The sequence below is a fragment of the Ziziphus jujuba genome, chromosome 11 (genome assembly GCF_031755915.1).
Source record: "Ziziphus jujuba cultivar Dongzao chromosome 11, ASM3175591v1".
NCBI classification, from domain to species: domain Eukaryota; kingdom Viridiplantae; phylum Streptophyta; class Magnoliopsida; order Rosales; family Rhamnaceae; genus Ziziphus; species Ziziphus jujuba.
This window is the reverse complement of record NC_083389.1, coordinates 8,121,869-8,134,200: the sequence shown is the minus strand read 5'-3', so window position 1 is coordinate 8,134,200 and position 12,332 is coordinate 8,121,869. Positions and strand designations below refer to the sequence as shown.

Below are 12,332 nucleotides of genomic sequence, written 5' to 3'. Positions count from 1 at the left end.
TTTTCTTCAATTAACTTTACCAAAAATAAAATATGAAATAAGTTTTGGAGTCTATATGTGATATATTGGTTTAGGAACGTTGGAGGTTAATGTGCACATGTGTTAATTGTGTTATTTAATTTAATCATGTTCTTTTCTTTTTTGATAAATGATTGAACCATGGTTATGTAAAAGTAAAACCAGAGTTAATTATGTATTATTGTATGGCCAAGATATTGGCACACGTAAAGCTTGATTTTAAATCTAGAAAAATCCCTTTTGCTGGTGTGCAAAAACCCATTCCGTAAGTTGTGTTGGACGTTTTAGGGAAAATAAATAAATAAATGAAATAAAAACAATATATAAGAAATAGAAAAGCTTTGGAGTTTCTCTACTCTTACACATGCGTGCCTCCCCCAATTCTTTTTTTTTTTTTTTTCCTTTTTTGCCAATATCTTACTTTAGGCTTATGAAATATAGTGGTGAAATGTATTTTGGACTGTTGCACGTTTTGTCGTGATCGTCTTCCACTGTAGTTGTTTTGCTGTAGAAACAGCTAACAAGGTAGAGAAATAGAAAAGAAAATTGAATATAATATGGACCAAGCATTCATTTGTGAACAGGCAACGGGACAAACATGTGAGGACAGAAGATCTTAATTCTTGTCTGCATATACATATTGTTAAAATTCAATGGCGGATGGTGAATATATACAGTATTGCAGTTTGATAAATTTTATGGTCATTTGTATAAATATATATGTTTTATATATTTTGTCGTTTTCTCTTTGAAAATTATTAAAGTACTAATTAAAAAAAAAAGGGAAAAGAAGAAAAGATTTTTTTTTTATTAAAAAAAAAAAAAAAAGTAAGATAGGGATGGCACCTCTGATCACGAGTACATTTCAATTTTATAAACTATTATTTTTTTAAGATACGCTTTAATTCTTTCTAAGATATGCTTTAAATTGCCTCAAATTCCACGCGTTTCATTTTTTTATTTTTTTACTGTTTAGTGTGCAGTTGTACCAAATATAGTATTCATTTAAGTTTATTGGGTTTTTTTTTTTTTTTTTTTTTTTTTTTTTTTATTCAATTTTCTTTCACATATGGGAAATTCGAACTCCGGTTTTTTAAGGATTATATATAGCTTTTTTTTTTAAATGATTGCCCTCACGTGTTGTGAAAATTCACAGCTGATATAGCAGCACCTGATTGATTAGAAAGATGTTTTTCTTGTGCTGCCACTCTGCCAAGGCTTAGTAACATAACACGGCTCTTGCTTCGGCATAGACCATAAATAAATAACAAATTCTAAATGAGAAATGAAAGAGTTGTTATTGTATACAAAACCATTAACAATACACTTATTCATTTAAACTTTGTGAAAATCCTCTTTCTAAATTATAATCAAGAAAAGAAGTTGTTATTGACAAAAAACAATTATTACTTATGTAAAATGATATATTATTTGAGGGCTTTGTCAGTCAATATAAAAAAAAGATGTATATTAGTCTATACAAATTATACCATATTATTTCCACCAAAATCTAATGAATTGTGCTTAGAGCAACATCAAAATTACATACATCACCTATATAATGTGTGCCGATGTGATAGTTATTTCATTGTATTCGGTACTGGAGTTTTTTAATTAGAATTGTTGAGTCCAAGACAAATTTGGTGCTTATGTGTAATAATTGATTTGGCATGTGTCTAGACTATATACCCATATATACGTATGTATGTGTGTGAAAGCTAGGGTAAGCTGAGGATTCTTTCTTGTGAGAGTTGAGCCTTCATTTAGCTTTTGTAGTGAAATGGCATTGATAAACTGTTTTAAGCTTGAATCTGTATTTTCTCTTTGTTTGCCTCTGAAAATAATATGTTACCTTGGCAGTTGAATCACATAAACTAGTTGTATTTCTTCTTTTTAGTGTTTCATCTTACTTTCTTCAGAGAATCTGGATTTTCTTGTGCTTGCTGGTTACTTGTTTAAGTGATAATCTAGTTGCTACGACATTACAAAATATATATTTATCAAAAAAATACAATAATTACAAAATATATAGATCCTATAAAATAATTTTTTAAATAATATAAATAATTGATAAATATTCGAATATAATATAAATTATTTGTTAAACGAAAGCATCAGTACAATAGTTGCATATAGATTTTTCACAAACAGACTTCAACAAGGCAGCTGGAAAAACAAATTTAATTGAGATAATTAAAATTGCGAATACATACACTTAAATATTGAGTAATATTATTTTCACTGATGCTTTTTTCTAACAGTCATTCACCTAATGAACGTTTCCTGGGTATTGCTTTAAGGGATACGAGCTTTCGAAGTGTTATCCCCACCCTCTCGTTCGTGTCTAAAAATTTAGGATTCAAATTCCAGTTAAAAGTATGAAGGAGAGAGGCAAGAGCTAGATGAACCACACGATGAGCTAGTGAAAGACCCACGCATATTCTTCTACCAGATCCGAATGGAATCAACTCGAAGTTCTGGCCCCTGTACTCAATATTTGACCCTGTAAATCTCTCAGGCTTGAAACATAAAGGCTCATCCCATGTTTCTGGATCTCTTCCAATTCCCCATACATTCACAAAAATTTGAGTATCTTTGGGTATTAGATACCCCATGAACTCGGTATCTTCCATTGCATTCCGAGGAACCAACAAAGGAAGCGGTGGATGTAACCTCAGTGTTTCCTTCACTACTGCTTGCAAATATGGCAGATTGTCCATGTCACTTTCTTCAACCTTCCTGTTTGGTCCAACGGCTTGATTAAGCTCTTCTCTAGCCTTTTGCATTGACTTGGGATTGCGAAGAAGCTCAGTCATCGCCCATTCAACCGTGCTGCTTGTTGTCTCCGATCCAGCCAGAAACATTTCCTGAGCCATTAACACATACAGTTTACCAAAATCAACTTCCTCTAAGTGTGAACCAAGAACCATGTTATATGTTGGAAAATAACTATTTTATGTCATATGCTTCTTATGTACATGACCAGGTGGCATTTTTTTCCATTTAGTTATCAATATGTGGGACTGGCTAACCTTTTAATATAGAATTTTAGTATTAACTAAGCTACGTATCAAACACTAAATGGATGGTGATACTATCAAACAATATATTGTTAAATAAGATATATACATAATTGCATAGTGAAAAGGCGATGAAGATGGTTACCAGTACAATAACGTTGATATTGTGGTCTGAAATCCTATCAGGTCCTTCTTTTCCATCGCTTCCGTACTCCAATAATGCATCTAAAAAGTCCTTTGCCATCCCTTGCTTACCTATCTTCCTTTCCTCAACTCTCTCTTTCACAAACCTTCCTGCAATATTCATGGCCTTTCCCATATGTTCCTTCATGTTCCTGTTCACCCCTTCAGGATCCAACCATTTCAGGAAAGGTAGAAAGTCAGCCAGATTCGGCTTACCTACAAACTCCATGATCTTGTCCATGGCATCAAAGAACTCTTTCCCTTCCCTGGATTCCGACTCCAACAGATCTTTCGAAACCATAAGGTTGCCAATCAGATTGAATGCCATGAGAAAAAGAGAGTGAGCCAAGTTCACCTCGCCAGATTCTCCTCTTGCAAGTCCAGCAGCCGAATCTCGTTCTATGTGCCGTAACATGGCGTCGACGCATTTTCGCCGGAGCGCAGCCGTGTCGTTGACCCGTTTATTGACTAGAAGCTCCATTGTGCAAAGTCTTCGAAGGATGCGCCAATAGGAGCCATAGCGACCGAAGGCAAGTGATCCCTGATAATAGTTGTGGGGTATTAATGCATCGGGACACTTGGGGTCACAAAAAGAAAGGTCGTGGTTCTTGAAGAGTTGCTCTGCCGCCATGGAAGACTGGAGTACCATGGTGTTCATCGAACCCAATTTTAACCAAAGAAGTGTTCCATATTTGGATCGAAGCTTGTATAGGGTCTGGTGGGGCATGGTTCCAAGATCCAATATGTTGCCAATTACTGGCCATCCTTGCGGCCCTGGGGGTACTTTCTGTTTGGTATCTTTCCCAAATTTTCTCCAGCTTAACAAAATGATTAGAACTGTTACTGAGAAAACACTACATGAACATAGCATACCATAAGCCAACTCCATTTGATCTTTTTTTTTTTTGTGAGTTAGTGGTCTTGTGGTTGAAATGATGAGATTATATAGTATACTTTATTAGCGGTTAAGTCTATTTTTTCTAATCATTACATATCTCCTGGTTGACGTGCTGAGATTATGTAGTATACTTTATTAGCAGTTAAGTCTATTTTTTTGTAATCATTAAATTATATGATTACCATTTCAACCCCATTTTAAAAGCAAAGAGATTCAGACGAAAAAAATATATTTAAAATTATACGACAGTCCATTAATTTTCATTCTAATAACCTTTTTGTCCAAATTTGCAAATAATAAAAGGTTTCTGTCCAAATTTTGATCCGATCATTTTATTTACAAAAGCGTGAATCACGTTAGAACTAATTGTGAAATGTATGATACATATATAATATATATATTTTTTGAATTATTTGACTGGCTTTTCTCCTGCTTCTATTAAACAAATCTGAATTATATCTTAATGAATCTGATCCAATCGTTCAACTAATGATTATATTCTCTATCTCCCTGTAGCTCTATCATTTGAAAAAAAAATACTTATAAAATATAAAGTCTGTTGTTCTTATCGAACAAGGACGGCGCATACTTTAATTTTTTTTCCTTTTTTGGTTTTAATTTGTTATCACATGAGGCACATTTCCATATGCTAATAATTAATATTAAACAAACAGAAAAGAGCAATTACTTAGTTTTATATTATATTTTCGGCAAGGAAAAAAAAAAAGTTTCATATTATATCTTTATGTTTTTAGACGTCGAGGATCGATACAAATATTTTTTTTTTTTTTTTGGGGAAGGAGGTGGGTCTTAGACATTTGAATTAACACTTTTTTAAAATCAAATAATTAGCCTAATTAAAAGCAACTATGAAAAAAAACCAGTTGATAATATGGTGGAGAGTTTAGACAGGCTGGAGACACCCGTCCACCCGTGCATGGAGAATCTTTTGGAGGCGGTTCTATTTGCTGCAACCCTGTCCATGTCCGGCCCAATCAACTTGGACGAATTGTTCCTTGAATTATTACAAATTTAATCTAATCAGATGTGGAAAAAAAGAAAAAAAGAAAAAAAAAAAAAAACTTGTAGGACAAACTGGTGATTAGACGTCCGAAAGTAATTTGTGAGAACCGAAAAAGCTGCCTAGAAAAGCATGAACTCTTTATTTAAAGGATCATATTTTCCATCTAGGTTTTTAGATTTATAAAGTTAAAAATTTAAAGGCAGACAATTGATAATCACATATATCCCCTCTTTCTTAAGGCAATTTATTTTGAATGTTAAATTTTATTCAATCAAAACCTTGAGCAAGTTTGAATTCCCTAATCTTTAATATTGAAAAAAATTTTGAGAAAAAAGAAGGTGGTTACAGCATTATCAATTTTCTTTTTCCCAAATATATAGAACTTAATATTTATTTTTCCAAAAGAATTGAAAAATAGATTCAGAGGGATAACAAATGAGCTATTGATCCTTAAGATTAATTATTAATAATCTAAAATAATACTAATAAAATACACAAACAGCTAGGTCCATACAATGTGGATTTATTAATAATCTAAATAGTAATAGTCATTGTCACAGGGAAGGATTCAAGGGTATAGCTTCAAGGGGTGCTAGTTTTCTGAGAGTTATTCCCATCCTCTCACTCATGTCTAAAGCTTCAGGAACAATTTTCCAATCAAAACTATGAAGTAGAGAGGCCAGAGCAAGATGAACCATACGTTGACCCAGTGACATGCCCACGCAAATTCTTCTGCCAGATCCAAATGGAAGAAGTTCATAGTTCTGCCCCTTGTACTCAATATTTGACCCTATAAACCTTTCAGGCTTGAAACACAAAGGCTCATCCCATGATTCTGGATCTCTTCCAATTCCCCACACGTTCACAAAAATTTGAGTATCTTTGGGTATCAAATACCCCATAAACTTGGTATCTTCTAGTGCATTCCGAGGAAGCAGTAGAGGAATTGGAGGATGCAATCTAAGAGTTTCCTTCACCACAGCTTGCAAATATGGCAGATTATCCATGTCTCTTTCTTCAACCTTCCTCTTAGGTCCAACTACTCGATTAAGCTCTTCTTTAGCCTTCTGCATCAACTCGGGTCTACGAAGAAGCTCTGCCATTGCCCATTCAATTGTGCTGCTTGTTGTCTCCGATCCAGCCAGAAACATTTCCTATGCCATTAATTATCATATATATATATATATATATATATAATTCATCAATAAAATAAAATAACACGTGCAGCAAGATATAAGGAGTCTATAGACATAAGGAGTCTATGATATATATATATATATATAACTTTTTTTTTTTTTTTTTTTTTTTTTTAGGATCATACCATTAAGAGTAATCTAGGTTACACAGAAAGGGAAGAAAGTGACTGTACTTACGAGTACAATTATGTTGATATTGTGATTTGAAATCTTATCAGGTCCCTCCTTACCATCGCTTTCATACTCCAACAACACATCTAAGAACTCCTTTGTGGAGCTCTTCAGCCTCCCTGACTTTTTCTCCTCAACTCTCTCTTTCACAAACTTACCTGCAATCTCCATGGCCTTTTTCATGTGTTTCGTCATGTTTCTCTTAACTCCTTGAGGGTCCAACCATTTCAAGAGAGGTAAAAAGTCAGCTACATTAGGCTTTCCGGCCAAGTTCATGATATTATCCATGGCGTGAAAAAACTCGTTCCCTTCTCTGCACTGCGGATCCAATAGATCCCTCGAAAACACAAGGTTCCCAACCACATTGAATGAGGTGAGGAAAAGATAGTGAGCCAAGTTGACCGCCCCCGCTTCTCCTCTCGAACGTTTAGCAGCCGAGTCGTCTTGGATGAACTGAATCATGGCGTCCACACATCTGCCCCTGATAGGAGCCGTGTCGACGATTCGCTTGTTGACCAGAAGCTCCATGTTGCAAAGGCGTCGCATCACGCGCCAATAAGGTCCGTACTGGTTCACGGCGACGGATCCCTGGTTATAGTTTTGAGATGTCAATGCGATGAGACACTTGCGGTCGCAGAAAGAGAGGTCGTGATTCTTGAAGAGCTGCTCGGCGGCTTTGGCAGATTGGACGGCTATGGTGTTCATGGAGCCGAGCTTCAACCAGAGAATGGGCCCGTATTTGGGTCGGAGCTTGTAAAGTGTCTGGTGAGGCATGGCTCCCAAGTCCAATATGTTGCCTATTATCGGCCATCCTCGCGGGCCTGGAGGTTGCTGCTGCTTCGTTTTTTGAGACTGTCTCTTGCTTAGCTGAAGTAGTGTTGCTAATAAGAGAGCACTACACCAAAATAGCAAACTGAAAGTGAACTCCATTTTCTGCGAGTTTGAGCTCTTTTGGTTGAATGCGCTTGAAGTATGTAGCATATCTTATATCTAAAATCTAACCACCTATTACATAACTATGTTCTGTCTCTATTCAATTATTTTCTTGTTGTGGGACATTCAATTATTTTTGAAGGTTTCTATCCACGAGATCCTATCTTTTCAGGTAGTATTGGTTATGGGAATTGATCTATTGTCAAATTACGCTAACAGCCTTGGATACTTGTTGTTTGATTTAAATAATTGTAATTTAGACTCTCTTCAAGGAGATATTTTGAATAATTTGGCTGCTGAGATGCTTAATAGTGGCCTTTCTCTGTAATCTCTTCCCTTTTTGGAGATTTTTTATGCTTTTAGCAATGAATTATTATTTCACCAAAAATAATAATAATAATAATAACAACGTTAAAAAACAAAACAAATGAAAAGCAAACAAACAATAACGACAACTGTGAAATTATTATGGTATAAATTTTGGAATTTAAATGTGACATGTGTTTTCTGTTTCCTTTAAACAAATGTTGGTCAATATTCTTTACGAATTAATCGGAACCCATTGTTCTCTTTATTGTGTCTCCCAATTGAGAAATAAATTACTGTAGAAGAAAGTGAATGAAAATAAAAGATGAAAAAATCAAGGAGGATTTCTGTAAAACATTCTTGAAGGGTCCGCTAAGGACCATATAAATTGAAGTTTACATCCAATTAGCTTTTACAGAAGATTTTATTTTGTTTTGGACTTTCAAAAATGAATCCTAATCTTACTACAGAACTGTCCAGACTTCACATGACACCTATGGCTCCATAGGCTGCTGTTGGTTCCGTGAAATTGAACTGCTGGGCCTGACACTTTGGTGGTCTTTCTCAATCACTCATCCCCAAGATATACACTTCATAGGTTACACATATTTAGATTTTTTTTTTTTTTATGGGAAAATTATTTTAAGAAACTTTATTATTATTGTTATTGTTTTTATTTTAATGAAAGATTAGAGAAATTTTATTAAGAACTTAGAGCTCTGAACAGCATCCTTTACAAGAAGACATGAGAGCCACAATCATACTTGCTGATCGTCAAAATTCATTAAATATCAGGCAAGGCTATGGGCAATTCCCTTTTTTTTTCTTTTTTTTCTTTTTTTTTTGTGGTGAATAAGGCTATAGGAATTTAATTGGCCAATTTCCTTCTCTATGAATAAACCGTACATAATATTTTATTTAAGTATTTTCTATCACGACCCCCCCACACAGGCAGCTTTATTTCACTCTTCCCAAAAAAAAGAAAATACTTATTCACATCACCACCTTTTTCTCATCTTCTACAAATTTCTAGGCATCCACAATAATTTTGCAGACAGGAAATCTTTGTACGGGCATGTGATAAGATATATATTTTTAAAAATATATAATAGTGTTGGATTTTTTTTTAAAAAAAAAAAAACATTGTTTTCAAATTTATAATTCCTTTTTATTTTATCCAATATTTAAAAAAAAAATATATATATATATATATAATTTCAATGATTTTGACAAAATTGGTTTGCCTTTCACACTAAATTTATTATAAATTTATAAAATAAAATATCATTTATACTCTTTGAAGATGAACAAAGTTGATTTTGACACTAATTAACTAACTAAAGTAAATTAAATATTTGTATAAAGAAAAAGATGACTGAAAGAAATATATAATTAAATTCATAAATTTGGCAACTCAATTTTTGTGAAATTAAAACAAAAAGTATTTATCAACAAAAGTTAATAGATAAATAAGCATTGGATAATCATAATTTTGTTTTAATTATATATTTCTTTTGTTATTAAATATATAGTATAATGGTTAAGTAATAATTATTTTGCTAAAAAGTTATATATATTTCAATTATATTTATTTCAAAAACTATTTCCATCATATATTAAATACTTAATATTGTAAAAGAGTATGTTCAAGGTAAGGTAAGAAAATAATAGAAAATAAAAAGACAAATAAGTTAACGTATGGTAGAGCTGACGAGGAGCGCTGAGGATTAAATCTGTCAACAGCATAAAAAATAAATAAAAATTTAAAAATTTAAAAAATTTAAAAATATTAAAAGTAAAAAAATAATAAAAAATAAATAAATTGAGGTTGGTACGTTACCCCACTTCGGTCCGTCCATGTTTGCAGAACTTTACAGGAGTCACTTTCCAATCCATAGATCCTATGGCTCTGTTTTCAAAATTATGCGGATATCAATTTTTTGGAAATCAGTTTTTAAGAATTACTTGTTGGTATTTGGTTAATAATGATAGATTGGGATTTACAAATATGCATTGCATAAATTTGTATTTCAAAAATGAAAGTAAATTCGTATTTAAAAACATAAATGAAACAAGTTTCATATAGAATTTCATAATGACATTTTTTTTAGAATAACTGTGAAAATAAATTTTCTCTAGGATTTACAAATTCTACAATCTCAAAGTTCTCCACCCCCAAAAAAATAAATAAATAAATAAATAAATAAAATCCAATTGAGCTGTTACACTAATTAAAATAATATCTTCCGCCGCTAAAGGCTAAAATATATAGTCAGATGATTTGTTTGCAGTTATTAGGTCATCTATTATAGCTCTGTCACTAATATGTTTGGTCTTTTAAAGCAATAAAGGACAATGGTTCACCGTTCATGGCTATAAATCAAATTGTCTCAAACATTATATTTCTCAGCTATAATCGTCCATAATAGACTACAACATCCCCACTCATACATAGATGAACCCCAGATAAAATGGGTTAATTGGGCAAAGCTGTCTTGTCCAAAAACAGGAAACTAAGACGAATCCAATTAACATAATTAAACACTAAAAACAGATTCAATCTTAAATTGAAATCTTCTTGGGTATTGCTTCAAGAGGCACCAGCTTTCTTACTGATATCCCCAGCCTCTCATTCATGTCTAAAGTTTCGGGAACAGAATTCCACTCAAAAGTATGAAGGAGGGATGACAGAGCAAGATGAACCATACGGTGAGCAAGCGAAAGTCCCACACAAATTCTTCTTCCAGATCCGAATGGAAGCAACTCATAGTTCTGTCCCTTGTACTCAATTTTTGACCCAATAAACCTCTCGGGCTTGAAAGATAAAGGTTCATCCCATGATTCTGGGTCTCTGCCAATTCCCCAAACATTCACAAAAATTTGACTATCTTTGGGTATCATATAACCAATGAACTTTGTATCTTCCATTGCATTCCGAGGAATTAGCAAAGGAATTGGAGGATGCAGCCTTAGTGTTTCCTTCACCACTGCTTCCAAGTATGGAAGATTATCCATGTCACTTTCTTCAACCTTCCTGTTTGGTCCAACAACTCGATTAAGCTCTTCTTTAGCCCTTTGCATTGATTTTGGATTCCGGAGAAGCTCTGCCATTGCCCATTCAATTGTGCTGCTTGTTGTCTCCGATCCAGCCATAAACATTTCCTGTATTCATTTAGCATATTCAATTCCCAAATTCGTACACACATATAGAACAGTATTATTTTTAGCCAAAAAAAATATATGCATATATATAGAACAATATTATATGATTTCTAGAACTACATGTTGTTGTTGTTAGATTACCAGTAAAACTATGTTGATATGATGTTCTGAGATCTTATCAGGTCCTTCTTTTCCATGGATTTCATACTCTAACAACGCATCTAAGAAGTCCTTTGTCGTCCTCTGTTTCCCTAGCTTGTGCTCTTCAGCCCTGTCCTTCACAAACCTTCCCACAATCTTTAATGCCTTTTCCAAGTGCTTGGCTGTGTTTCTCTTCACTCCCTGCGGATCCAACCAGTTCAAGAAAGGTAGAAAATCAGCCAGATTCGGCTTTCCCACCCACTTTGATATCCCATTTGTGGCTTCGAAGAATTCTTTCCCTTCCTCCGAGTCCAATAGATCCCTGGAAAGCATAAGATTGCCAACCAAATTGAAACCCATGAGAAAGAGACAGTGTGCCAAATTCACCATACCTGCTTCTCCACTGGCGACTCCAGCAGCAGACTCCTCTTCGATCTTGCTTAACATGGTATCGACGCATTTGTGGCGAAGCGGTGCCGTTTCGTTGACCCTCTTGGTGACGAGAAGCTCCATGGTGCAAAATCTGCGGAGCAAGCGCCAGTAGGAGCCATATTGACCAACGATGATTGATCCCTGGTTGTAATCGTGGGCTGTTAATGCTGCAGGACACTTGCGGTCACAGAAAGAATGGTCGTGATTCTTGAAGAGCTGTTCTGCTACTTGTGCTGACTGAACGACAACGGTGTTGATTGATCCAAGCTTTAACCGAAGAAGAGGACCATATTTGGTTCGGAGGTTGAAAAGGGTCCGGTGTGGCATCGTTCCAAGATCCAACATGTTGCCGATTACTGGCAATCCTCGCGGGCCTGGTGGGCTCTGACTCTGTTTGGTTTCTTTCTCTGATTTTATCCATTTCAACGAAAGGAACAGAGCTGCTAATAAGAAAACACTACACGAAAATAGCGAACTCAAAGTTAATCCCATTTCTCCTTTTTCTTTTTGTTTTGATTTTGGGCTCCCTTTGGTTAAAACGCAAGTCTCCCAACTTGGGCAATAATTTGTGCTATGATTTTTGGGAAGTCAAATATATAGAACACAAAATCTCATTGCACACGTACAGAGAAGTAGAAGTTGACGAATAGATTTATTTTCAGTCAAATATAAAATTTAAAACAAACTTCGGTGTTGGGGCCGGATTGCGTATGGTGGCGGCGGCGGCGGCGGCGGCGGTTGAGGAAATTAAGTAGTCGCTGATGTCTTGATTCGTCATAATTTTAAGGTCAACTTTTAAATTCAAATTACTATTATTATTTTTTTTTTTGGGTCAGTAATCAAAAGTT

The 12,332-nt window shown here is 34.4% G+C and overlaps 3 protein-coding genes across 3 annotated transcripts; all 3 read right to left on the bottom strand.

Moving 5' to 3' along the window:
* Positions 1–2,185: 2,185 nt before the first annotated feature.
* Positions 2,186–4,257, bottom strand: LOC107432143 (iridoid oxidase). The gene is made up of 2 exons (XM_016043212.4): positions 3,184–4,257; positions 2,186–2,885 (listed from the first exon to the last, which is right to left on the bottom strand). The coding sequence occupies exons 1-2, from the start codon at positions 4,108–4,110 to the stop codon at positions 2,280–2,282; spliced, it is 1,533 nt and encodes a 510-aa protein (XP_015898698.3). The 5' UTR covers positions 4,111–4,257; the 3' UTR covers positions 2,186–2,279.
* A 1,299-nt stretch (positions 4,258–5,556) lies between these two features.
* On the bottom strand, positions 5,557–7,529 carry LOC107432140 (iridoid oxidase). Its single transcript, XM_016043210.4, has 2 exons — positions 6,517–7,529; positions 5,557–6,297 (listed from the first exon to the last, which is right to left on the bottom strand). The coding sequence occupies exons 1-2, from the start codon at positions 7,489–7,491 to the stop codon at positions 5,698–5,700; spliced, it is 1,575 nt and encodes a 524-aa protein (XP_015898696.3). The 5' UTR covers positions 7,492–7,529; the 3' UTR covers positions 5,557–5,697.
* Positions 7,530–10,125: 2,596 nt separating this feature from the next.
* LOC107432031 (iridoid oxidase) lies at positions 10,126–12,332 on the bottom strand. The gene is made up of 2 exons (XM_016043084.4): positions 11,053–12,332; positions 10,126–10,911 (listed from the first exon to the last, which is right to left on the bottom strand). The coding sequence occupies exons 1-2, from the start codon at positions 11,974–11,976 to the stop codon at positions 10,312–10,314; spliced, it is 1,524 nt and encodes a 507-aa protein (XP_015898570.3). The 5' UTR covers positions 11,977–12,332; the 3' UTR covers positions 10,126–10,311.

Excerpts from the sequence above, each read along its gene's own strand:
- LOC107432143 (XM_016043212.4), bottom strand. The coding sequence starts at position 4,110 with ATGGAGTTGGCTTATGGTATGCTATGTTCATGTAGTGTTTTCTCAGTA. Across the intron at positions 2,886-3,183 it reads ATATCAACGTTATTGTACTG|GAAATGTTTCTGGCTGGATC; the intron begins GTAACCATCTTC and ends TTAATGGCTCAG.
- LOC107432140 (XM_016043210.4), bottom strand. The coding sequence starts at position 7,491 with ATGCTACATACTTCAAGCGCATTCAACCAAAAGAGCTCAAACTCGCAG. Across the intron at positions 6,298-6,516 it reads ATATCAACATAATTGTACTC|GAAATGTTTCTGGCTGGATC; the intron begins GTAAGTACAGTC and ends TTAATGGCATAG.
- LOC107432031 (XM_016043084.4), bottom strand. The coding sequence starts at position 11,976 with ATGGGATTAACTTTGAGTTCGCTATTTTCGTGTAGTGTTTTCTTATTA. Across the intron at positions 10,912-11,052 it reads ATATCAACATAGTTTTACTG|GAAATGTTTATGGCTGGATC; the intron begins GTAATCTAACAA and ends AAATGAATACAG.